The sequence below is a fragment of the Bubalus bubalis genome, chromosome 1, assembly GCF_019923935.1.
Source record: "Bubalus bubalis isolate 160015118507 breed Murrah chromosome 1, NDDB_SH_1, whole genome shotgun sequence".
NCBI classification, from domain to species: Eukaryota; Metazoa; Chordata; class Mammalia; order Artiodactyla; family Bovidae; genus Bubalus; species Bubalus bubalis.
The window spans coordinates 47,416,711-47,443,832 of record NC_059157.1 but is presented as its reverse complement, the minus strand read 5'-3'; the positions used below and the strand labels follow the sequence as shown (position 1 = coordinate 47,443,832).

The window sequence follows — 27,122 nt, the reverse complement described above, 5'->3', positions numbered from 1 at the left end:
GGTGACTCTATCCAACCATCTCATCCTCTGCCGCCCTCTTCACCTTTTGCCTTCAGTCTTTCCCAGCATCAGGGTCTTTTCCAGTGAATCAGCTCTTTGCATCAGGTGGCCAAAGTGTTGGAGCTTCAGCTTCAGCAACAGTCCTTCCAATGAATATTCAAGGCTGATTTCCTTTAGGATTGACTGGTTTGATCTCCTTGTAATCTATTAATTAATTGGCAACCTTTTAATTTTGGCATTTTTCCCATAATTGCTGAATTTTTTATGTTGGTTTAGTAGACATCAGAACAAAAACATTCTCATGTTGATGTAGGCAGAATCCAAAGCAATATTGTAAAGCTATTATCCTCCAATTAAAAAGAAATACCTTTAAAAAAAACACACACATTTTAACAGCATTTACAGCAACAATGTTATTTGGGATTTTTGTCTCAAGTAAACAGTAATGAAAATTCTGTGTAAAAGTCCAAGTATTTTCTAATGACAGAAATTGTTTTTACTTGTTCAGAATCCATGAGAAGGGGAGATAGTCACTAGAAAAGCAGTTAGTATTCCAAAAAGCATACGTTTATAGGTGAAATGTTAAATTATGAAAGCATCCTGATACATTTTATCCATGGCATCTTGCCAACAATTAAGGTTTAGGGTAGGAACTTGAATTTATTGTTTTAATTATAAATTTAGTATGCTTTGTTCTTAAAATCAAGCAGTGTAGAAGGGAGTTAAAAGAAAGATCTCCTCTCCTGCTTCCTGACCCCACTCTGACCCCACCAGAGACAAGCATCCCCAGCAGTGTGCACACAGCCTTCTCTGCGTTTCCTCAAGGCTTATATTAGCATATACTCAGACTTACAGTTTCAGGGTATTTTATCTTTTAAATTAAGGAATAAAGTTCTGTGTACACTCTGCTGTATTTAAAATGGATAACCAACAAGGACCTACTGTACAGCACATGGAGCTCTGCTCAGTGTTACGTGGCAGCCTTGATGGGAGGAGAGTTTGGGGGAGAATAAATACATGTGCATGTATCTCTAAGTCCCTTCACTGTTCACCTGAAACTATCATAGCATTATTAATCTGCTATACCCCAAACAAAATAAAAAGTTTAAAAAAATAAATAAAGTCCTGTCAGATATATTTTAAACTTGCTTGCTTAACCCAGTATATTGAGGTTCTCTTTTTATGTCAATACATATAGATCTATCACATTCTTTTAAATGGCTGTATAGTATTACCTTGTGTGAATACACACCATTATTTAGCTATTCATTTCTCTTCTTGCCCATGCTGTTAAGAATTCTTGCTGTCTGTTCTCTCACTAGAGTAAATGTGTGTGCTTTCTTGTGTGTTCCTTGTCTTCTAGAGAGACATAAAGTGCCTTCACCAGAAAATATACAAATCAATGCTGACAACCAGATCTATGTTCTTAAGTGGGATTACCCATATGAAAACGCAACTTTTCAAGCTCAGTGGCTCCGGTGAGTTCTTTTCCATAAATGTCCTTTTGCAGTTTATTTTTGCCCAGTGTGTTAGGTTTCTTTTCACTCTGCTTCAGCCACCTGTTGCTCTTTGCACACATTCGGCCTGATGGAAAGGTGGTTATGATGCATTGGAACTGGGGTGTTTAATTCTAGTCCCAGCTCTGCCAGTAACCGTCTGGAGTGTCAGTGAGACCCAGTCACTTCTTTTGGCCTCAGTTTCTTCACTTGTGAAATGGGTGTATTATAATATCTAGTGTTCTTAGTAATGTTAGTTGTTCAGTCATGCCCAATTCTTTGTAACCCCATAGACTGTAGCCCGCCAGCCTCCTCTGTCCATGGAATTCTCCAGGCAAGGATACTGGAGTGGGTGGCCATTCCCTTCTCCAGGGGATCTTCCCGACCCAGGAAATGAGCCCATGTCTCCTGCATTGCAGGCAGCTTCTTTACCATCTGAGCCACCAGGGACTTACTGGCTTTTTTTTTTAAGGTGTGATTCTAATTACATGTGTTATTTCCTCAGTCTGGAATACTTGACAGATGACCAAGATATTTTCTTCAAAACCCACTCCTTCCATGAGTCTTTGAAATTATCTCAGTCCAGTCACTCTAGTTCTAGTTCAAGTTCAGTTCAAGGTCTAGTTCAGGTCTAGTTCAGTTCAAGTCAGTCCTCCTACTGTCTTGATTGTTGTGGTGACTTTGGCAGATTCCTTAGTGATTAGTGGGAAACTGAGGAAGTTGGAGAGAACTGTGCTCTCTGTGCTTGAGTAGAGACCAGCCAGCCAGGAACAAAGCTCAGCACGACATGAGTGGATGAGGACTGGGTGTCGTTTATATTGATTGGAAAACTGGAGAGGATAAACGGAGAGGGGGAAGAGAAGAGGTTCATCAAGCGGAAGGTGAAGTGAACTCTGGGGGAAAAGGGGGCCACAAAGACAGAGTTACCGAGGGCAGAGGAACTGTGGGACCAAAGGCGAGTGTAGGTCAGGTAGGGAAGAAAGAGTGAGAAGAAAGAGACTAGAAAGACAGAGAAAAGGTGAGGGAGAAGGGAAGTCGATACTGCTGCAATTGATTCCTCTCCACTCTTCGGTGTTAGTTTTGAAGCAAGAACAGTCTGGATAATAAATGCATTCGTGTGTGGAGTACAGACAACAAAGGTTGCAGAGGTCAGAAAAGTAGAGGTGAGTGCAGGACCGGAGAGTCTGCAGAAGCCATTTGGAAGGAGAGGTTTCGTGAAGGAGGTTTTTCAATGACGAGAGGGCATTCCAGGCTGGGGCTACACATACATGGGAAAGCTCGGATATGAAGAGACAAAATCAGATCAGGGTAACGAGGAGGTATCCATTTCCCTTTGCTCTGTAGTAAACTAGCACAAACTCAGCAGCTTAAAAAACACGCCTTATTATCTCTCAGTGACTTCGGATCAGGAATTCAGGTGTGGCTTAGCGGGGTCCTCTGCTCGAGGTCTCACAAGGCTGCGGTCAGGGTGTCAGCCGGGTATGCTGTCTCATCCAGGCTGTCTCATGGTGTCTCCTAAGCTCACGTGGTGGTTGGTAGAATCCATTTCTGGCAGCTATAGAATGCATGGTGGCCTGCTGCCTCAGAGGCCGTCAACAGAGACAATCTCTGCCCCATAGACCTTCCTTTAAAGGCTCATCTGATCAGGTCAGGCCCAACCAGGATAGGCTCTCATGTGATTAACTCAAAGTCCACTGGCTTGGGACCTTGATTTCATTTGTAAAATCCCTTCACCTTTCAAGTAATGTAACCTAATCAGGAGTTCATGGATTCTGCCTGCCCACAGTCAGGGGGAGGGGATGATGTCGGGCTCATGCACCAGAGGGTAGGAATCTTGGGGGCCAGTTTGGAATTTTGCCTACAAGAGGGGAAGACCTGCTTCGAGAATAGCAGAACACTGGGCCTGGGAGAGCAACGAGAGGGAGCCTTGAGTTAACAGGATGGAGTCAGGCTTTGCCTTAGACTCTACTACAGGCATTCGAGAGCCACTGGGAGTCTGGTGTTGAGCGATGGGTAACAAGAGGCCTGTGTTCGAGGATCATGACGATGGCCATATGGTGTGTGGTGCGGGGGACTGAAGACAAGGGAGCCCGCTCGCAGGCTGCCGTGGTTCCGGGCTTGAACTGACAGGCTTGGAGCTGTTGGTCTCAGAGCAGTCCGTTAACCTATCCAGACCCACTCTGACTGTTCAGATTCACTCTGAGAACCCTGGTGTATGTCTTAGCACTGACCCATGGGTATGCTGGTACACGTCTAGCAGCTGGCCTTCCAGAAGGGAAAAGTTTTACTTTAGTGTTTGCCGGGTTTTATAACACAGCTAATCCTGCTGTGGCCACTTTCAGGCTCCCAGCAGCATATCTGTCCACTGGACATGGAGTCGGGAAGAGGCACAGTAAGCCCGCCACCATATTCCACTGTTCAGACACGATAGATGTAAATAGCATTGAGCATAGATAAAATGTAGGGAAAACAATTAGGAGAAGATGAGTTTTATATTTTTATCACTTTAGTTTTTAATACAACATATTTATGTATAAGTTTATGTAACTTTTAACAGTGGCTGCATTTAACAGCTAGCTGGTCGCATTCCTGAACATTTAGCAGTTGTTTTTGTGCACCGGCATGAGCCAGCCCTTCACACTGCTTCCTGATTGCACGCTTGAGCAGGGTCTTCGGTTTTCTTTTGTGAACACATCCTTTCCAGTGTCCTGTGAGTTTCCCAAGGGTGAGGAGCGTTTACCTCTGTGACTTTGGCCTCTAACAGAATGTCTGGCCTATTACAGGTGCTCAGTAGATGTTTACTGAACTAATGTGTTTAGAATGAAAAACATCTTTTTGTCTTAAAGTGCCTTTTTTAAAAAGATTCCTGGGAATCATTCAGACAAATGGAAACAAATACCGAACTGTGAAAATGTCACAAGTACCCACTGTGTCTTTCCTCGAGAGGTTTCCTCAAGGGGAATTTACTATGTCCGTGTACGAGCATCTAATGGAAATGGTACCTCTTTTTGGTCTGAAGAGAAGGAATTTAATACTGAAATGAAAAGTAAGCCAGTAGTTTTTATTTTACTTTGTGATTCTCCAATTATGAATTCTTAGGATTGTTTTGTAGTCTGATTTGAACTTTGTGTCTTTCCACGTTTTTTTCCCTAGCTATCATATTTCCTCCAGTCATCAGCATGAAGTCCGTTACTGATGATTCACTGCATGTCAGTGTCGGTGCTTCAGAAGAGTCTGAAAACATGTCTGTGAATCAGCTCTACCCGCTAATTTATGAAGTAATTTTTTGGGAAAACACTTCAAATGCTGAGGTAAAAAGACTGTGTAGTATAGGTTTATAACTTAGAGTTGTGACTATGATTTGGGTAGCAAAGCTTGAAGTTAAAATTGCAGGGAAATTTTTAAACTTTTAGGCTATAGATTAACTCAGATATTTTCCATTGGAAGAAATTGGCATTTCATGTTTTACTTGGTAAGAGTTACGGTCATCTGCATCTGGGTCCCAGTTAGTTGCTGTTGGTTTGGGGGAGTTTCTTGGCCTCGCCAAGTGGCATGCAGAATCTTAGTTCCCCGATCAGGGAAGGGAACTCGCCTGCCCTGCAGTGGAAGCCCGAGGTCCTAACCACTGGACCACCAGGAAAGTGCCCCCAGCTAGTTTCTAAACTTCAGATCCTGAGTTCATTTGTACTCAGTCAGAACTTCTGAGGGTAGAGCTTAGGAGTTTTTATCATGATCCTCAGGGATTCATGAACCAGAGTTTCTCAACACTGCCGACATTTGGGTTGGACGGTCAGTTGCAGGAGCTGCCTTGCGCGTTATAGGATGGCTGGTAATGCCCCTCCCCACTCCTCACTAGGTGCTGGTGCCCTCCCTCCCAGGTGTGACAACCCAGCCTACCTCCCTGCAGTGCCAGACCCTGGGGCACCTCCGCGAGGCAAAGACTGGCTTTTAGGGGACAAAAGACTCTTAGCTGTTATCATGCTTTGTCAGACCCTAAAATTCAGAAACCCTGACAGGCTAATGCACATCAGATAATCCACATTATTCCTAGATCACTTTTCCCTGTGGAATTACCATCAGGGAATCAGCCTTTAAAAATCTGGTACAGTTAAGTTGGTGAATTTTGTAACTTCATTTTCTGTTGAAAATCTAAGAAAAGTCCGGTGATGTGGATACTTTGATTTTAACTATTTGAAGACTCTGCACAGTTTAGCCTTGTTGAGTATTGTGGTTAGTTCTAAGTCCTCCCTAGGTCTGGAAAACCTAAATTTTGTCTCAGACTACCAAATGGTGTAAGCTTAGGCAAGCTGCTTATCCACTGACACTCGTTTCCTCTTCTCTAAAGTGGCGGGGGTCATAGCAACTTAATTTTTTTTTAAACAGACGTTTTTAAGGTTTAAAATGAGGTAGTATTTATGGAAATACCTACCGCATTGCTTGACAAATAGAGATTCAATAACCTTTGTTTGCCATCCTGTCTTATGCTGGGCAAGACATCAATAATTACAGTCATAATAACAGCTCATATTTATTGGATACTCATTATGTATTGGGTGCCGGGGCTAAGTATGAATTGTCTCAATCGGTCTTCCAAACAACCCTGCCAGACAGTTGGATCGATTAAATTACTCTTCAGCAAATACTTGGGATGAAGTATCCGTTACTGCTTCGCTGATGCTGGGCCGTAGGCAGTGAAACCTGAGTGGATGTGGTATGACTGAGGCCCTAAGTGCGCCTGTGGAGTTTGGCTTGGCTCTTGCGCTTCTCGCATTTGCCAAGAGGAAAGCAAGCTCCAAAGAATGCTCAAATTACTGCACAATTGCACTCATCTCACACGCCAGTAAAGTAATGCTCAAAATTCTCCAAGCCAGGCTTCAGCAATATGTGAACCGTGAACTTCCAGATATTCAAACTGGTTTTAGAAAAGGCAGAGGAACCAGAGATCAAATTGCCAACATCCACTGGATCATGGAAAAAGCAAGAGAGTTCCAGAAAAACATCTATTTCTGCTTTATTGACTATGCCAAAACCTTTGACTGTGTGGATCACAATAAACTGTGGAAAATTCTGAAAGAGATGGTAATACCAGAACACCTGACCTGCCTCTTGAGAAACCTATATGCAGGTCAGGAAGAAACAGTTAGAACTGAACATGGAACAACAGACGGACCCAAATAGGAAAAGGAGTACGTCAAGGCTGTATATTGTCATCCTGCTTATTTAACTTCTATGCAGAGTACATCATAAGAAACGCTGGGCTGGAAGAAGCACAAGCTGGAATCAAGATTACTGGGAGAAATATCAATAATCTCTGATATGCAGATGACACCACCTTTATGGCATAAAGTGAAGAGGAACTAAAAAGCCTCTTGATGAATGTGAAAGAGGAGAGTGAAAAAGTTGGCTTAAAACTCAACATTCAGAAAACGAAGATCATGGCATGTGGTCCCATCACTTCATGGGAAATAGATGGGGAAACAGTGTCAGACTTTATTTTTTGGGGCTCCAAAATCACTGCAGATGGTGACTGCAGCTGTGAAATTAAAAGACACTCCTTGGAAGGAAAGTTATGACCAACCTAGACAGCATATTGAAAAGCAGACATTACTTTGCCAACAAAGGTCCGTCTAGTCAAGGCTATGGTTTTTCCTGTGGTCGTGTATGGATGTGAGAGTTGGACTGTGAGGAAAGCTGAATGCCGAAGAATTGATGCTTTTGAACTGTGGTGTTGGAGAAGACTCTTGAGAGTCCCTTGGACTGCAAGGAGATCCAACCAGTCCATTCTGAAGGAGATCAGCCCTGGGTGTTCTTTGGAAGGAATGATGCTGAAGCTGAAACTCCAATACTTTGGCCACCTCATGCAAAGAGCTGACTCATTGGGAAAGACCCTGATGCTGGGAGGGATTGGGGGCAGGCAGAGAAGGGGACAACAGAGGATGAGATGGCTGGATGGCATCACCGACTCGATGGACGTGAGTCTGAGTAAACTCCGGGAGTTGGTGATGGACAGGGAGGCCTGGCGTGCTGCGATTCATGAGGTTGCAAAGAGTTGGCCATGACTGAGCGACTGAACTGAACTGAACTGAAGCAGGCTCCACGTGGTCTGTGGGCCAAGGCGGATGAGAGGCTGTAGAGCACACCTGAACGTGGTCCACGGCCTCAGAGAGAGCTCCCCTGGCCGATGCGCGCATCATCTGCTCATGAGTGACAAAAAACAAATACGTCTGTGTACGTGTATATGCGTGGCTGAGTCCCTTTGCTGTCCACCTGAAACTCTCACAGGACTGTTAATTGGCTATACCCCAATACAAAATAAAAAGTTTAATTCTTTTAAAAAAAAGAAAAATATGTTTTGAGTCACAGCTGTTTTGTTACACTGCGTTGCAGTGTTATTTTGCTGTGCTTGCTGTGTTTTGTTATACCACAGTAACAAAACAATAGCAATAGCTAGCTGATTAATGCAAATAGGAGCAGCAATTGTCCTCACTTTATAGATCTGGGAATAGGGCCCGGGAAATTAAATAACTTGCCTAAGGCTACATAGCTATAAGTAACGTCTTGATACAGGCAGTTTGAGGCCAGAACCTCCCCCGCCGCCCCGCACTTAATTGTTCTGCCTCTAACCAGAGGTAACACAATGGTAATTCAGCCAAATCGGTATTAACTGATAAAATAACTTCGAGTTGTCTTAGGACTATATGGTATCCTTTTGGCAGGAGCATGTTTCACTTTTGAGTTTGGTAATGGTGTGTTGTCCAAAATAAATTTATATTTCTTTAAGTATACCAACCAAGTGTTTGGGAGAGGTTAATCTTAGAATGAATATTTAAGGAATTCAGAAAACAGATATTCCCTCTATGATTTCTTGGGGTTCTAAATTTTATCAATGATTTACTAATTTTTTTTATAGAGAAAAGTTCTAGAGAAAAGAACCAATTTTATCTTTCCTGACTTGAAACCGCTGACTGTGTATTGTGTCAAAGCCAGAGCACTCATTGAAAATGACAGGCGGAATAAAGGGAGCAGTTTTACTGATACTGTGTGTGAGAAAACAAAACCAGGTCAGGATCTTTTATTATACTTTTTCTTTTTTAATGTCGCTAGATTTAATTAAAAAATAACCAATTCATTGAAAACTGTAGAATATTTGTGTTTTACTGCAAAAATATAGAGAATATTTTCTTAATGGACTATGTAAGTCAAAATCAGACCTTCACACTGACCTTCACAAAACTTCACACTGAGTTGTAGAAAATATTTTTAATACTCAACTTAGTTCAGTGGTTTTTGCATGCTTTATATTTCATGCATAGCTACATAATTCATTACTCTTAGAATTTAATGAGACTGCTATTTTTATATAACCTTTGATATAATTATCATGTGGAAATCCCTTAGTTGTGAATTTTTTATGTTATTGATATTATTTAACAATGTAAATTTCCTTTCACATGGCTGTATTTCTTTCACACAAGCTGTCAGCAGTCTTAATGTATTTGTGTGTCAAAACCTATATTGATGCTAAACACCATTTATTTCTTTTCAGGAAACACTTCCAAAACCTGGCTTATAGTTGGAATTTGCACTGCATTGTTTTCTATTCCTGTGGTCATTTGTGTTGTGAGCGTCTTCTTGAGATGTGTCAAGTATGTGTTCTTTCCATCAAGTAAACCTCCTTCCTCTGTTGACGAGGTAGGTTACTTTTCTTGGTCAACAGCTAGCTGGATTTTTCTGAAAATGAAAGGGAAATACATTTGATTGCAACAGAATAGAAATGTGTTCCTGATATTCAAAAAATAATACAGACGGACCTGGGTTTTTTTCTTCAGAGTTGTAGAAAACTGGCTTCAGAAGCAGCCCTGTAACAGAGTAAGGAGGAATAGAAGGCTGTGCCCTCAATCCCGTGTTTCTCTGGCAGTTTGGCAGCTGTGGCGCTTGTTTTCCCATCTATATCCCAGAAAGGTTAGAACAGCGCCACCTGGATGAAATCACAGAAAATGAGATGGAGAAACGCGTTTCCTCTCGCAGCGCTCCGTGTTTAGGCTGGCACGTCTGTATGGTTGGCACAGTTAGTGGAAGCACGAAGCAGTGCCCGTCAGCGTGGACGCTGCGGGGCGGCGTCTGCGCCTGGAGTGGCCCCACGCCGCCTGCCTTGCTGCGGGCTCTCAGGCTGCGCAGCTGGAGGCCAGGAGGCGGCTCACGAACGGGCTGTCGTGTGCTTGCAGTGACTGGCTGTGAACCTGTGCAGCTCAGTTGTGAGCACTTGCACAAGTGCCCATAGCTATAAAGCAGCTCCAGCAGCGCCATCCCGTAGAACTGAGGAGCGAGGGCGGGAGACCAGAAAGACCCGCCGCTGCGCCAGCACTCTGTCCACATGAGCTGTTTCACCCTCTTATCCCTGAGTTTTCTAGTGTCATTTCTATGTGCTCTTCTATTCAGAGCTGTTACTTAAAGAACTTTAAGACTAGCAAGTTACTCTTAGCGGAACTGGGAAAAAGTTAACTCTCCCTGTGCCTCTTCTGGATGTTTGCGGAGTCGATACCAACATTTTATTATTTCACAACAAAATGTCCCCAGTCCCAGTGCCCTCCCGTTCCTTCCTTACCCACCACGCTCTTCCACCCCCGACCCCTCGCAGCACAGTGGACTTTCTTAGAGACTGTTTGGATAATTTCCCCAAAACAGGACTGAGATGTACGTGACCTCACTGGTGGTGGTTTTATTCTAAACACGATAGTGCAGTGGATATGCTCTTAGCTCGCTTTTAATGTGCGTGTCAAAAGATAGGATTTCTAGATAAAGGATTTAAGAAACTGAAGCTTATTGGAACTTGAAAACCACTTTTTGTTCTTTTAAATAATCTGTTTCTGTTCTTTCCCTTTTGAATTAGTATTTCTCTGATCAGCCACTAAGGAATCTACTCCTTTCCACTTCTGAGGAACAAACGGAAAGATGTTTTATAATTGAAAATTCAAGCATTATTACTGAAATAGAAGAGACTGATGAAATTGATGAAGTTCACAAAAAGTACAGTTCCCAAACTAGTCAAGATTCAGGAAACTATTCAAACGAAGATGAAAACAGTGGAAGCAAAATAAGTGAAGAGTTTCCGCAACAGGACAGTGTGTGACCAGGAATGACCCTGAAACATTAGGGAGTCTTGCAAGAGTCAGAGTGGGAGCCTGGGCTTTTTGCTCTTCTCAGTAACTGTCAAAAGAAGATTGCCCGTGTCGGGGAAGAAAAAGCGTCTTCAGATCGCAGGTCCTAAAAATACAGGCAAGCACTTCGCTATTTAAAATGAATTTCAAGGAGTTTTCTGCGTCCTTTGCCACGTGTCAAGTCTTAAAAGGCCTGTCGTTGGACCTGCCTCGGATGAGAGGCGTTAAGTCCAGAAGACACCCTCTGTCTCCCTCACGCTACTGTAAGCGCCCCTGTGCTGCCGTGTGGTTTGGGGGCGCTTGTGTTCCCATCAGCTGGTGCTGTCGCTGTGTAACGCTGTGTTGCTCCTTCTCCCTCACAGCATTACAGTTCACTATTTTTCAGGAGATATTCAGAACATTTGGTCTTGTTCAAAGAAGAACCTGAATACCACCATCACTTGATTTTCTGAAAAAGTAGCTTACTCTGGAAAACAGCTGCAGATGCCAGAAACGAGGTTCTTATAGATATTCAGGGGGATTCTCTCTGTTTATACCAATCACATTTATACCAGTTGGAAGAAATGTGGGTTCAGTCCTTGGGTCGGGAAGATCCTCTAGAGGAGGGCATGGCAACTCACTCCAGTATTCATGCCTGGAAAATCCCATAGCCGGAGGAGCCTGGCAGGCTACAGTCCACGAGGTCACAGAGAGTCGGACACTGAAGCGACTGAGCATGCGCACACGTGTACCAATTACATTGGCCTCTGCATCACAGTTACCCATCCCTTCCACAGTTTAGGATTAAAGCCATGTCATCTTTTACTATATGTACATTAAGGCTTCCTGTTTCAGAACATTAGGACGCTAGCTTCTGATTAGAAGGCATAATCCCTAAAATTACAGAGAAATGGGGAACAGGCTGAGTAGAGAAGTTACTGTTATCTCTTAGGATATGGGAGTGTGGGACGTTAGTGACAGTGTATGTAGAGTCTTGGGATCAGAAAATGCTACTGAGAAACAGTAAGTAGTGTGAGTCAGTGGGAAAGAAGCAGGTGGCTTTAGTGAAAAATAAGAATAATGTGCATCGTCAATTTCTGATTACTAACATCCTGAGGGGTGGCATTTGTTTTCACGGCTCATCTGTGTCACTTCTTAACATAAGCAGGCCAGCTTCTGTCCACTGTGGGGCAATATTCACAGGCATGCAGGTGTCGCTTCCGCTCAGCCTGCATGCACTCAAGGAAATGCAAGTTATTTATCATCAGAGTGTGGGAGGAAATGAAATAGGAAGGAAACCTAAGTTTTTAAAATTATGTAATACCTCTCAAAGGCATCTATAACTTATGTTTAAATGATTTTGCTATTTGGGCGTATTCATGGAGTTCCTGCAGAGAAAGGAAGTGTAGGAATTCTGGCTACCTCTGAGGCCAAGTTTTCAGCTTCAGTCGTTGCAGCAGGACTGAGGGAAGAGAGATGGCACCACCCAGCACATCAAGTCCGGCTGGGCTCATTTAGAGTGGTCCGCAGGGTCTTCTGGGTGGAAGAGGTTGAAAGCAGCTGCACTGGGAAGGGCCTTGGCGCCCCGCCTGTCCTCTCCAGAGCACTTTGGGCTCCGCTGAGCCTCCATCCAGTCCCATGGGGAGCGCACGGTCAGGAGGCCCCAACCAGGGCAGTTCTCTGCTGCAGAATCCTTCCAGAGTCCCAAACGCACTTCAGATCCTCTGACCAGAGGCATTTGGTTTAAAGCAGATCAGGACTCGCCCTTCGCTGGGAAAGGCCCCTTCGGTCCGTGGGAACTTGTCACTGACGAGAGGACCCTGCCCCCGCCGGCTTCCGCGCTGGGTCAGGGCGGCTGGCCTGCCCTGCAGTCGGGCCTGGGATTTTCCACAGGAAAAACGCTGCTTCGGACTGGGAACAGTGCCTTTGTGGGACGTGGCAGAGGGAAAACTCGGGCATTATAAGGCAGAGACGCTGCTGAAGTCGCTAGGTCCCTGGATGTAGGAGTATGTGTGTCTTTGGGGTTTAAGATCCCCTGTGGTTTTCAATGAACAAGCATCTGAGCGGCCTCGAACAAAAACCCCTCCGTTTTGCCGCGTCTTGCAGACCTGAAAATGCATTCTATCCCATTCTTCATTGTGGTCCACATGTAGCTTAATCAAGATGTGCTTACTTGTAAGATGGTAAGTATTTTTTCTGAAAAAATAGTTTGCTTGCAAATACCATATACTTGAGAGCAGCAATAAACTTCCTCAGATCTGTGATACCGATAGCTCTTGGAGAGGCTGGATATAATCTAAGCATTGATGTAGAGGGTCTGTGTCACTGCAGCCAGAAATCATGTATTCACGTGTCATGTAGATTAATATACACATAGTGACACGGCTCTGTAAACGTACATGTTCACACATGATGCTGGCTACTGTGCCGCCGCTGCTGCTGCTAAGGCGCTCAGTCGTGTCCGGCTCTGCGACCCCATGGACGGCAGCCCCCCAGGCTCGCCCGTCCCTGGGCTTCTCCAGGCAAGAACACTGGAGTGGGCAGCCATTTCCTTCTCCAATGCAGGAAAGTGAAAAGGGAAAGTGAAGGCGCTCAGTCGTGTCCGGCTCTGCGACCCCATGGACGGCAGCCCCCCAGGCTCGCCCGTCCCTGGGCTTCTCCAGGCAAGAGCGCCGTGGGCGCCACCGCCTTCTCCCACTGTGCCACTAGCACACCCGTAAACACTTGGCATAGGTTCTGGTTAGAAAAGGGTAAATGCTGCTCTAGAACCATGAGCTAAATCTTGACCAGAAATTTGCAACATATAAAGTTATTTCTATATATTTAGGGACTTCTTGGTGGTCCAGTGGCTAAGACTCTGAGCTCCCAATGCAGGGGCCCCGGGTTTGATCCCTGTTCAGGGAAACTAGATTCTACATGCCACAACTAAGACTCAGCACTGTCCAATAAATTTTTTAAGTGTGTGTGTGTATATATATATATATATATATATATAGTTTGTATAACATCTTTTCCCCAAACCTACCTTCAAAGCAGCCTCAGATTGCTGCTAGGAATTTGGAAGTGCCCAGCGTTTCCTCCCTCCTCCCCATCCCCGCAGCCCTTGTACTACCTGACACGTCTGTGTCCGTTTCAGCTGGTGTCTGTCTGCCCCTCCCAGGGGACCAGAAGCACTGTGAGCTCAGGAATATACACGTAGCACTGTACCCCCAGTACCTACCAGGGTGCGGTGCTCGCGCGGAAGGATTGCATAGGGAATAATTGTCAAGTGAGGGAAACCTAGAATTTGAACCAAGTGGGTGTTTCCGTTTGTCTGTCTTATTGAGGCAGAGGACACGGCCATGTTTCCAGTGTTTCTATGAAAACACAGCCAGTGTTGCCAGTGTACGTGTCTTATTTCGTGGGTACTTTGTCTTAACGCCCACTGCCATTGTTTTTTAAACGTTTTTAACAGTTTCTGTAATAAACACTGAAGCCAAAAGTCTTGGGTCCCATGGTGCTCTTGATTGAACGTAAGCTTCACGGGTGCTATGGCTGCTGCCTTGGTGAGGTGATCATAACAGAGGGGCTGGCCCCGCACGGGGGCCGTGCCCGGCATTGGTGTCCGCAAGGGGCCACGCCGGCGGGGAGCTCTCGCACAGTCTTTGCTTTATGCTCACAACCTTGTGTTCAGACTTGGCCGGACACAGCCTTGAGCCAGTGGGCCTGCAGTCGTGATGCAGACCCTGCCCCCTCAAAGCATGCTGTTGCCTTTGGCCAACGCTTCTTCTCCAGATACGCTCTTGAAGGAGACTCCGCAGTCCCACATGTAAATTGATCTGAAGTTAAACACCATTGACATTCAAGCTGAGATCCCTCATCATGTGTTTTTAGTAAGCGTCCTCAAATACTTTCCCAAAATGTACAGGGAAGTGAATGTTAATAATTTCATCTCTGATGCACAAGAGACGCCCTATTACTTAACACTAGTGACAAATACCGGTAACATCCAGTTGTTTTTTCTTCTGCATGGTAGCTCATGTCAACAGCTCGTGGTAGTTGACCAACCGTGAGAAGAAAGAGTGGGCAGAGTCGATATTCTGGCTTAGGAAAAGGTCTTGGGAAGAGGGAGAAAATGGAAAAATTATGTCTCTCAGTAGCACTTTTAAATTAAACATTTCTCAGTCTTCCCTGGTGGTCCAGTGGTTAAGACTCCAAGCTCCCAGTGCAGGGGGCAGGGGTTCAGTCCCTGGTTGGGAAAGATCCTGCATGGCATAGCCCAAAAAAAGTTACTCAATATTCTCCTCAAAGTGACTTGCCAATCCCTCCACAGTCCTACTTCCCCAAATTTCCTGGGTCCATCAGAAGGAGCAGAGGAAAAAGTGAATGACTGAATAAGAAGAAAACATTTTCCTATCTCTCCACTAGAAAGATGGACCATTTTTCCAAAAAACTGGATTTAGGCCTTAAATGTATGATAATATAGCAAAGTGTCTTTTTGTGTACCACTGTCTGATCCAGATTTTATAATGCTTTAATCCTCTGGAATTTAACTTTTAAAAAGACATGGAGAATTTCCTGGTGCTCCAGTGGTTAGGACTCCGAACTTCCCACAGCTGTGGGCCCAGGTTCAATCCCTGGTCAGGGAACTAAGATCCCTCATGCTGTGGTGGAGCAGCCAAAAAGATAATTCTGAGTGTTTCAGAATAAAGGGGCACCATCCAGTCTGAAATCTTCCTGGAAGACCTCCACGATGTGCATACATGGAAGTCACCTTTGTGCCCACCTGTCCCTTCAGGTCTGTCGGAGACACTGCCTTAGGAGAGATTTTATAGCATCCCCCAGAATACATCCCCTTCTCTAGGCAGCAAGCTCCATAAATGCAAGGACCTTTTTTTTTTTTTTTTTTCACACTTTGCAGCTGACAGTAAGTGTTTAATTAAAGTGATTAAGTGTGACCTTGAATTACCACTTGACTGGATTCACCACTAGGGGAAGACAAGTCACCTTCTTTAGGTTCACAATTAGCTGGTATTTTCAAAACAGGTTCCTAAATGGTTGTATCATGAGGAAACGTGAAGAAAGTGGTATGTATCTTAAGACTGTATACTGTTTAGGGTTGCTACATTTAACAAAAACACAGGACACCCAGTGAAACTGAGTTTTCATTTCAGTGAATAATGAATAATTCATAAACAGTGAATAATTGTTTAGTATAAGTGTGTTTCAAATAGTGCGTGGGACATTACTAAAAAATTTTTGTTGCTACACAATGCTTTGAATACTCTGGCATTTTACTTATGGAAAGAGATGATTATGAATTTTTATAAAACTTTTGAGGGACTTCCCTGGCAGTCCAGCAGTTAAGACTCCACTTCCAATGCTGGGGGTATGAGTTTGATCCATGGGCGGGGAACTATGGTCCCAAATGCCACATAACATGGCAAAAAAAAGAATACCTAGGTCACTATGTCACTCACAATGGCTCTGCTTCTCTGATTGAATCCTGATACATGCCGCAAACCAGGGGCTCCATTTTATGTCAAAATGGGCACAGCAATGGGCACGTGACCATGGGATCCAGTGATCCTGCTGTGTAGAACATCACCTAGAAGTTACCAGTTTGATTCAACATTGTGATGGCCTGAAATGGCACAACGAAGGCACCCGTTGGTAGGTGAATCCTGAGGGATAGGGGTAATGGATTCCAATTGGTAGAATCCCCAAAGTTCTGGGAACCAAGGGATGGATGTCTAGTGGCATCTCTCATCACCACTCCCAGGGTCCCCCCTGAGGAATCTGCACTTCAGGTTTGGCTGGACTAGAAGTCTCACTCTCCTGATGGGGGATAAGGAGGTGTTCTGCAAAAGGATAAAGGACTCCACTATGTGGCTAAAACCTGGTTATTCTGAGCTCCTCATGCCAATAGGGGCTTCCCTGGTGGCTCAGCAATAAAGAATCCACTGTGATGCAGGAGATGTGGGTTCAATCCCTTAGTTGGGAAGATCCCCTGGAGAAGGAAATGGCAACCAACTCCAGTATTCTCGCCTGGGGAATCCCATGGACAGAGGAGCCTGGTGGGCTACAGTCCGTGGGGTCTCAAAAGAGTCTGATACAACTTGGCAACTAAGCAATATGCCAATAAACCAGAAGACAGAAAAGGGAAGTACTGTAGGCCAGAGTAATTCATCTCCAATTATTATGAGGAGATACAGTCACGTCTACATAATGAGGTAAGAAGGAGTGTTTGCAGAGCACAGGGAATTCCCTGGGGCGTGTCTTCATGCTTTCCCGTCAAGTCATGACTGGGAGTGGATAATTACCATGACAGCCTGGTAAGGCCCCAGTTATGGGGGCACAGTCTGGGTCACCCCCCCAAGTGAGCAGCCCAGACCAGAAGTGCTAGATGAGGGCTGCCCTGGTGGTCCAGTTAAAATAACTCTGGAGGCTACAATTCCTGTCCTTCTATTGCAGGGGGAACAGATTCTATCCCCAGTCATGGAAGTTCCGCAGGTCGCATGTTGTGGCCAAAAAGAAAAAAATTGCTCACCAAGAGTGAGGAGAATCTCATATGGGTGGAAGAGGAGGGAGAAGATGAGTGTCTAATATGGCCTTAAGACCATCTTAAGAAACAGGAAATATAGCTGTCCCCCTAATCTCTCTATCATGATGATTTTTTAAATTCTTTTTCAATCGTGAGCAGCCATCACCTGGAAGAACCAGTACAGCATGAAGTGAGTTAATGTAGGACAAAATGGTTCTGAGTGCTGTCTGTGTGTGCGCAGTCATGTCTGACTCTTCGCAACCCCATGGACTGTACCCTGCCAGGCTCCTCTGTCCATGGAGTTTTTCAGGCAAAAATACTAGAGTGGGTTGCCACTTCCTTCTCCAGGGGACCTTCCCGATCCAGGGATCGAACCCTTGATTTTCGTGTCTCCTGCTCTGCCAAGCAGATCCTTTTACCGCTGGTGCTACCTGGGAAGCCCATCCGAGTGCTCTAGGGGTTAACTGTAGCAGATGCTACTGGTGCCTCCCCACACCTCCTTGGCATATAATGCTTCCAAGCCTGAGGGAAATTCCAAATCTCTAGTTTCCAAAGCCCATTTTACCCAAGAGTTGATGAGAATTGGCATCAAGCAAGTAGAAACCAGTTGCTGTTCAGTCGCTCAGTCATGCCTGATGCTTTGTGACCCCGTGGACTGCAGCACGCCAGGCCTCCCTGTCCATCACTACTTCCCTGAGTCTACTCAAACTCATGTCCATTGAGTCGGTGATGCCATCCAACCATCTCATTCTCTGTCACCCCTCTTCTTCTCCTGCCTTTAATTGTTCCCAACATCAGGGTCTTTTCCAATAAGTCAGCTCTTCACATCAGGTAGCCAAAGGATCAGAGCTTAAGCTTCCGCTTCAGTCCTTCCAGTGAATGTTCAGGGTTGACTTCCTTTAGGGTGGACTGGTTTGATCTCCTAGCTGTCCAACGGACTCTCAAGAGTACAGGTCAAAGGACTCCAAGGTAGAGGCTAGAGATGCTGCTAACTATTCTACAAAGCACAGGATGACAAAGAATAAATTTTAGGATCAGCTTTTCAATTTCTACAAAAGAACCAGCTAGATTTGACAGAAACTGAACTGAATCTCTAGACCAAGTTAGGGGAATAGTGCCATATTGACAATATTAAGTCTTCCAATCCATGAATACGGGTAGCTTTCTGTTTAGTTTTCTTTTAATTTCTTTCAATCTCTTTTAGTTTTCAGTATGATAACCTTGTACTTCTTTACTTACATTTATTCCTAATTGTTTTATTCTTTTTGATGCTTTGAAGTAAATGGAATTATTTTCTTAATTTAAATATCAAATTATTCATTGCTAGTATACAGAAACAAAATTAGTTTTACATTTATCTTGTTGCCTCTGTGTGTGTGTGCGTGCTCAGTCACTCAGTCAGGTCTGACTCTTTGCGACCCCATGGCCGCTCCTCTGTCCATGAAATTTTCCAGGCAAGAATATTGGAAAGGGTTGCCATTTCCTACTCTAGGGGATCTTCCCGACCCAGGGATCAAACCCATGTCTCTTGCATCTGCTGCATTGGCAAGCGAGTTCTTTACCACTGCGTGACCTGGGAATGCCCTGTATCCTGCAATATCACTGAATTTGTTTATTATCTCATACAGGTGTTTTGTTTTCATGGTGAATTCCTTAGAAGGAATCTATATACAAGATTATGTCATCTGTAAATAGAGACAGTTTTACTTCTTCCTTTCTAATCCAGATGCCTTTTATTTGTTTTTCTTGCCTCATTGCCTCAACTAGAACCTCTAATACAATGTTGAATAGAAACGAAAGAGTGTGCTGTTCGTGAGCTTGGTGAGAAAGCTTTCGGTCTTGCACCATTAACTAAGATGTTAGCTGGGGTGTGGGTTGTAGATGTCCTTTATTAGATTGAGGAAGTTCCCTTCTATTCCTCGTTTCTTTTCTGTTTTTATCTTGAACAAGTGTTAGACTTTTGTCACAGGCTTTTTCTGTGTCTACTGAGATCATTTCTCCCCCTTATACTATTAAGATGGCACATCACATTGGTTGGTTTTTGTATGTTAAACCGACCTGCAGTTCTGGAGTAACTCTCACTTGATCATGGTGTATAATGATCTTTCTACATATTGCTGAATTCAGTTGCTAGTATTCTGTTGAGGATTTTTGCATTTGTACTCATAAAGGATATTGATTTGTAGCTTTCTTCTGATGCCATTGTCCAGTTTTGGTATCAGGTTTTGGTCTCATGGAATGAGCTACGAAAGATTTCCCTCTCTTCTATTTTTTGGAAGAGCTTATGAAGAATTATGTCAATTTTTAAAAATGTTTTGTAAAATACAGCAGTGAAACCACGTTGATTTGAGCTTTTCTTTGTGGAAAGCTGGATGATAATTGGATTCTTCGGCATCTCCCAAAATTGACAATTTTGAAATTATAACATTCCTTAAATATGTGTGAATTTAAAACCAAATGTAGGGTCTTCCCTGGCAGGTCCAATGATTAAGACTCTGCCCTTCCCCTCCAAGGGGTACTGGTTGGAGAACTAAGATCCCTCATGCCATGCAGTCAAAAGGTAAAAAAACTAATGCATAAAATAAAAAATAAATAAAACCAATATAATCTTCAATTTGTAGCTCTCATACAACCACAAAACTAAATCAAATTTATAAATGACTTCTAATCAAAACTCTAGAGGGCTTCCCAGGTGGCACAGTGGTAAAGAATCTGCCAGCTAATGCAGTAGACATAAGAGATGTACGTTCGATCCCTGGGTTGTCAAGATCCTCTGGAGGAGGAAATAGTAACCCACTCCTGTATTCTTGCCTGAAAAATCACATGGACAGAGGAGCCTGGAGGGCTACAGTCCATGGGGTCACACAGAGTCAGACATGACTGAAGCAACTTAGCGCAGGCACAATCAAAACTACAAGATGATAATATTGAAGCAAAAGCATTAATTCAATATTTAGAATAATGTTACTTTGATGAAATTCAGTTGCCACTGACAGAATGAATCTGGTCAGGATGAAGGTTCTTCTGAGTTCAGCATGGTTTGTCTCCCCTGTATTGTTAGTTGTAACTAACCAATTTAGCACTTACTTTTTTATGATCAAACTGTGATGACTCTCTGTTTATGCAGTACATGGTTAATACAATTTGACTACACTTGGCTGGGGATTCCCTGGTAGCTCAGCTGATAAAGAGTCCATCTGCAATGCAGGAGATCTGGATTCAATCCCTGAGTTAGGAAGATCCCCTGGAGAAGGGAAAGGCTCCCCACTCCAGTATTCTGGCCTGGAGAATTCCATGGACTATATAGATCAGGAGGTCTCAAAGAGACACGGACACGACTGAGCAACTTTCATTTTCACATTTGGCTGGAATAGAATATATTAAGCCTGTCTCTCTTTAGGTCCCATTATCTGGAAATTATCAGAATAGTGCTGGTATATCTAATGGACTGTAGCCTGCCAGGTTCCTCCACCCATGGAATTCTCTAGGTAGGGATACTGGAGTGGGTAGCCTTTCCCATCTCCAGGGGATTGTCCCAGACCAGGATGGAGCCCTGGTCTCCTGCATTGCAGCCAGATTCTTTACCATCTGAGCCCCCAGGGAAGCCCAGTACATCTTAAGGAGACCCTAAACACAAACACATTCTGATGTTCATTCTGATGATTTCAGAATATGCTTGTATTAGTTTTTTTAAAGATTACCACCAAAGTGCAAACAAATTCTTAAATTTCTGGAAGAGAGTTAGTATATCCTACCTGCTGAAAAACACTGGCTTAAAACTTTTCTTAAATGGTATGCCTCAATCCTTTCTACCCCTTAGAGGTAGCTCAGTGGTAAAGAATCTGCCTGCTAATGCAGGAGACTTGGGTTCGAACCCTGGGTCAGGAAGATCCCTGCAGAAAGAAATGCAATCCACTCCAATATTCTTGCCTGAGAAACCCCATGGACAGAGGAAACTGGTGGGCTAGAGTCCATGAAGTCACAAAGAGTGGGACATGACTTAGCAACTGAACATGCACAATCCTTTCCAAAGGGCTCCATGGGAATCCTTAGGTGTTGTTACCCTCAGAAGATAGTCAGTCAAAGTGTGATTACGCAGGGAGCTTCTTGAAGTTCTTCTATTTGTAAATATCTCCTCTTAAACAATGAGGGAAGGAAAGAAAAAGTAAGCATCTTGTGTTGGTCACCGTGACCTGACCCAGAAATGGTTTGGTTATTGGTTCTGCTAAACAAGATAAAGCAAATGGGTAGAGATCCATAGCCACAACCTCCTCTACTACAACCACCTTTGTCTTTTAATAACTAGGACTTTGCAGTAAATGAATCATTGAGAAGGAAGCCCCACATCTGTAGAAATACCCTTGGGGAGGATGGGAAGAAGTAGACCCTGCTTCAGAGCTGAGTTGGACTTGAAAGGAGACGCCTTGGCCCCTCCTGCACCCCTCCTGGCTGAGTTGCCTCTGACTCATCTCTTTCACCTTTTGAACAAGCTACTGAGGATGGAGTGGTACAGAACCGTCAGAGCTGCTACCCAAGACAGATAACCAACACTGTAGCTTCTCCTGCCCTATCCCCACCCCCAGGGAGAGGCCAGGCCACAGTGGTACCAGTGTGAGTTTGAGCGTAGAGTACAACGTGCAGACAGAGTCTGGTATCACTCCTTCCTTCTTTGTCAACTGAGCTCACTAAAAATTTTGATGGTACATATCCTCCAATACTTTGGCCACCTGATTCAAAGAACCGACTTATTGGAAAAGACCCTGATGCTAGGAAAGATTGAAGGCAGGAGGAGAAGGGGACAACAAGGATGAAATGGTTGAATGGTATCACCGACTCAGGGGACATGAGTCTGGGTAAACTCCAGGAGTTGGTGATGGACAGGGAAGCCTGGCATGCTGCAGTCCATGGGGTTGCAAACAGTCAGACATAACTGAGCAACTGAACTAAACTAAACTGGTCCTCCAATAAACTTTGAGAAGGGTACCAAGACCACACAATGGGGAAAGGACAGCCTTTTGGAAAAAAAAAAATGATATTGGGAAAACTTTATATCCACAAGCAAAGAAATGAATTTGGACACTTACCTTATACCATCTATTAACTCAAAATATATAAAAGGCCTAATCGTAAGACCTAACTGTAAAACTCCAAGAAGAAAACATAAGAGAAGCGCTTTATGACACTGAATTTGTCAGTGTTATTTTTTGGATATGACACCAAAAGCACAAGCAACCAAAAGAAAAATAGACAACACAGGTGAGATAAAACTCAAAAATGGCTGCATATCAAAGGAGAAAATCAACGGAGTAGAAGGCAGCCCATGGAAAGAAAATATTTGCAAATCACGTATCCGTTAAGGGGTGAGTGTCCAGAACATGTAAGGAACTCCTACAACTCAAAAACAACAACAAAAAAATATTTAGAAATGGACAAAGGATGAGATACTTCTCAAACAAAGATGTACGAATGACCGTAAGCACATGAAAGATGCACAGCGTCACCAGCCCTCAGGGAAATGCAAGTCAGAACCACAATGTGATATCACCTCACAGCCATTAGGATGACCATCATCAAAACAAAACAGAAAAACATCGGTGAGAATGTGGAGAAACTGGAACTCTGTGCACTATTTTTGGGAATGTGAATGGTGCAGTTGCTATGGAAACCATACAGATGTTCCTCAAAAAATTAAAACTAGAACTACCATATGATCCAATAATCCCACTTCTGTTTCTATATCCAAAAGAACTGAAAGCATGATCTGGGAGCGAGAATAGCACATCCATGTTCATCACAGCATTATTTACAACAGCTAAGACATGGAAGCAACCCAAATGTCCAATGATGAGTGGATGGATAAAGAAAATATATTTACATAGGGTGCGCCTCCTGACAGAGTAGTCTACCCCAAAAAAGAAATCCTGATCTGATCAAGCCTTGGGGCCAATTACCAACTTACAGGAAGTACAGGGGACAAAGAACAATCCTACATACCGATGCAATTAGCAAACTCCAGACTCTGAGCAAGTCTCCGAGACAAATGGTCTAGTTTCATTAAAAATCAAGTTCATCAGAAAAGAGAGAGTTCATCTAGTCTCAATTTTGATTTAAACAAGCAAACTTGAGAGAAATAGCAGGAGAGGAGGAAGGAGTCATGACATTTAGGAGACAATTTAAAAACTGGGGGCTTCCCTGGGATTCTGGTGGTTAAGAATCCGCCATGCAATGCAAGGGACACCGGTTCAATCCCTGGTCTGGGAAGACCCCACATGCCACAACTAAGCCTGTGAGCCACGATGACTGAGCCTGCATGCTGGAACTACCGAAGCCTGCTGGCCCGAGAGCCAGGACTCTGCAACAAGAGAAGCCACTACAGTGAGGAGCCCCCACACCACAGCTAGAGAGCAGGTTTTTTTTTTTTTTTTTTTTTTTTCCCCACTGAAATGTAACATTTATTCTTTTTTCTCTTGCTGCCCTGCCTGAAATCTTTACAGCAGTGATTCGCAGCAGGATAATTTTGCAGCCCCCCTCACCCCCAGGGGACATTTGGAAAAGGGGACGACAGAGGATGAGATGGCTGGATGGCATCACCGACTCAATGGACGTGAGTTTGAGTGAACTCCGGGAGTTGGTGATGGACAGGGAGGCCTGGAGTGCTGCGATTCATGGGGTTGCAAAGAGTCAGACACGACTGAGCAACTGAACTGAAAGACATTTTTGGTTGTTCTGACTGGAGGGGAAGGGTACCACTGACATCTGGTAGAGGCCAGGGCTGCTGTTAAACATACTATAGTGCACAGAACAACGCCCCCCACAACAAAGAATTGTCAAGTACAAAAATGTCAATAGCCCCAACGTTGAGAAACCCTGCTCTAAAGCAATGTGGACTAACAGTAGCAGGAAGAGGCTTCCTTGCCTAGTTCCTAACTTAATGGACACACAGATAGGATTTTATCATTACAATGTGTTCACTGTTGATTTCTGATAACACTTTTCAATCATGTTAAAGAAAACTCCTCTGTTCCTAGTATACTAAGTTTCCCTTTCAGAATACGACGTTGAATTTCATCAAATGCCTTTCCCACATCTGTGTGAAACGAACTTACTGTTTTTTCTACCTTTTTTTTCAAGCCACGTGGCAGGTGGGATCTTAGCTCCCCAAAGACCAGGGATCAGGGATCGAACTGGTGACCCCTGGAGTGGAAGCATGGAGTCTTAACTGCTGGACTGCCAAAGAAGTCCTTCCCTCCCTTAACTTTTTAAATACAATGACTCATACTTAGAGGTTTCATAATATGGAAACACCTTTAATTCCCTGAAATGAACCTGACTTTGTGACAGTGTTACTCCCTTAATATGCCCCTGTGTTTGTTTTGCAACTATGTTATTAGAAACTTTTACATCTCTGTTCAGAAGCAAAATTAACCTATACTTTCCTCTTTTTTTTTTGGCTGAACCATGGGGTTGCAGGATCTTAGTTCCCTGACCAGGGACTGAATTCAGGCCACAGCAATGAAAGCCCTGAATCCTAACCACTAGGTCACCAGGGAGCTCCCTACTTTCTTACATTATCCTTGTGACCATTTTCAGATGCCCTTATAAAATGAAATATCAAACATTTTATCTTTCCCTATGCTCAGAAAAAGCATAAGAATTACCTAGTCCATGAGGATTTGATAAAATTAGCCATAAAACCATCTAGTGCCTTCTGGGGGAGGGACTATTGACAATCTTTTCTAGTTCTTTGACGGTGACCAATTTTCCATCTATTCTCCACCTAAAGGAAGTGATAGAGGTTGTGGCCAGTTCAGGGGAAGGATCTGAAGAGGCAGGGTCAATGGGGATGTCATGGGGTGACTGGTGGGGGCATGGGGAGCTCCAGGGTTTGGAGGGTTCTCACAGGTCGTGATGTCTGGGGGAGCATAGCTGTCACTCAGGTAAGCATTGCTGGGCTTGGCCACCTTTAGGTAGACCACATCGTACGTGTTCTTCAGGGCTGCCACGGCATCCTCATGCATGACGTCCTCCAGCCCCACGCTGTTGACCGCTAGGATCTTGTCTCCGATCTGTAACCTCCCGTCCTTGTGGGCAGCACCCCCTTCAATAATCTTGGTCACATAGATGCTGTTATCTCCAGGGATATGTTGGTTCCCGACACCTCCAGCGATGCTGAAGCCAAGACCTTTAGGCCCCTTGATGAGCTTGATCTCCATGAGCTTCTCAGTCGGGGGCTTCCGGTGCATGACGTAGAGGCGGACAATAGAGCCTGCCTCTTTGAGGGCCTCCACCACCGCTGAGTGGGTCACCTCCCGCACGTCCACTTCATTGACAAACAAGATGCTTTCGTTGACCCTGAGATGGCCGTCCTGGGCTGCAGCCCCACCAGGAATGATCTTGGTGATGAAGATGGAAGGGTCATCGCCGATGTGGGGGTTATCAGTGCCACCTGCGATGCTGAAGCCCAGACCTGAGTTACCCCTTTCCAATGTGATCTCCTCATATTCCATTTCCCCCTCTGTCCTGTTCACATATCCCGGGGCTTCTAGGGTATCTGTGTTGACAATCACAGGGGGAGAATTGGCCTTGATGGGGGAGAAGTGGGCGTGGCCCACGACCCCTTGGACGGCCTCGAGGTGGGACAAGTTCCTCTCCGCCACGTGCACCAGCTCCGAGAGCAGGTTTTTTAAAACATTTTTTAAAATAATAAAGATAATCGTGGTTTTTAAAAATTAGCACTAACTGCATTCTTATAATATGAATTATTAATGTATTTTGGATGAGATCATGAGATCATGGTTTCTAGTATTTCAAAGACATGCTGAAAATGTTTGTAGATGAAATAAGACTGAAATGTTTACTGATGAAGGCATGTGGTGTACCACTCCACTATCCTTCCTGCAAGAACCCCATGAACAGTAGGAAAAAGCAAAAAGATATGACACCAGAAGACAAGCCCCAGGGTCAGAAGGTGTACAATATGCTGCTGGGGAAGAGCAGAGGGCGATTACTAACAACTCCAGAAAGAATGAAGCGGAAATGACAACTGACTGTGGATGTGCCTGGTGATGGAAGTGAAGTCTGATGCTGTAAAGAACAATATTGCACAGGAACCAGGAATGTTAGGTCCATGAATCAAGATAAATTGGACATGGTCAAGCAGGAAATGGCAAGAGTGAACATCAACATTTCAAAAATCAGCAAGCTAAAATGGCCTGGTATGGGTGAATTTAATTAAGAAGACCATTGCATCTACTACTGTGGGCAAAAATCTCTTAGAAGAAATGGAGTAGCCCTCATAGTCAACAAAAAATGCAGTACTTGGGTGCAATCTCAAAAATGACAGAATGAGCTCGGTTCATTTCCGAGGTAAACCATTCAATATCACAGTGATCCAAGTCTATGCCCCAACCACTAATGCCGAAGAAGCTGAAGTTGAATGATTCTATGATGACCTACAAGACCTTTTGGAACTAACACCAAAAGAAGATGTCATTTTCACCATAGGGGACTGGGATGCAAAAGTAGGAAGTCAAGAGATACCTGGAGTAACAGGCAAGTTTGACCTTGGAGTATAAAATGAAACAGGGCAAAGGCTAACAGAGTATTATCAAGAGAACACATTGGCCATAGCAAACACCCTCTTCCAACAACACAAGAGACAACTCTACATATGGACATCACCAGATGGTCAATACCAAAATCAGACTGATTATATTCTTTGCAGCTGAAGACAGAGAAACTATACAGTCAGCAAAAATAAGACCAGGAGCTGACTGTGGCTCAGATCATCAGCTCCTTATTGCAAAATTTAGACTTAAATTGAGGAAAGTAGGAGAAACCACTAGACCATTCAGGTATAGTCTAAATCAAATCCCTTTTGATTATACCATGGAAGTGATGAATAGATTCAAGGGATTAGATCTGATAGACAGAGTGCCTGAAGAACTATGGATGGAGGTTCATAAC

At 44.0% G+C, this 27,122-nt stretch overlaps 2 protein-coding genes across 2 annotated transcripts in view; one reads left to right on the top strand and one right to left on the bottom strand.

The window, feature by feature from the left end:
- The window catches only part of IFNAR1 (interferon alpha and beta receptor subunit 1), a 29,396-nt gene extending 16,499 nt beyond the window's left edge, over positions 1-12,897 (top strand). The window contains exons 6-11 of the mRNA XM_006048243.4: positions 1,364-1,478; positions 4,343-4,542; positions 4,650-4,807; positions 8,407-8,557; positions 9,043-9,188; positions 10,387-12,897. Of these exons, the coding sequence (XP_006048305.1) occupies positions 1,364-1,478; positions 4,343-4,542; positions 4,650-4,807; positions 8,407-8,557; positions 9,043-9,188; positions 10,387-10,626 (1,010 nt within the window). The 3' untranslated portion in view covers positions 10,627-12,897. The remainder of the gene's footprint in view (positions 1-1,363; positions 1,479-4,342; positions 4,543-4,649; positions 4,808-8,406; positions 8,558-9,042; positions 9,189-10,386) is intronic.
- Positions 12,898-23,802: 10,905 nt separating this feature from the next.
- On the bottom strand, positions 23,803-25,882 carry LOC102398542 (disks large homolog 4; the record flags this gene model as incomplete). Its single annotated transcript, XM_044940241.1, has 1 exon — positions 23,803-25,882. A coding segment is annotated over one exon (960 nt), but the record flags the coding sequence as incomplete, so codon positions are not given.
- Between the last annotated feature and the right edge of the window lie 1,240 nt (positions 25,883-27,122).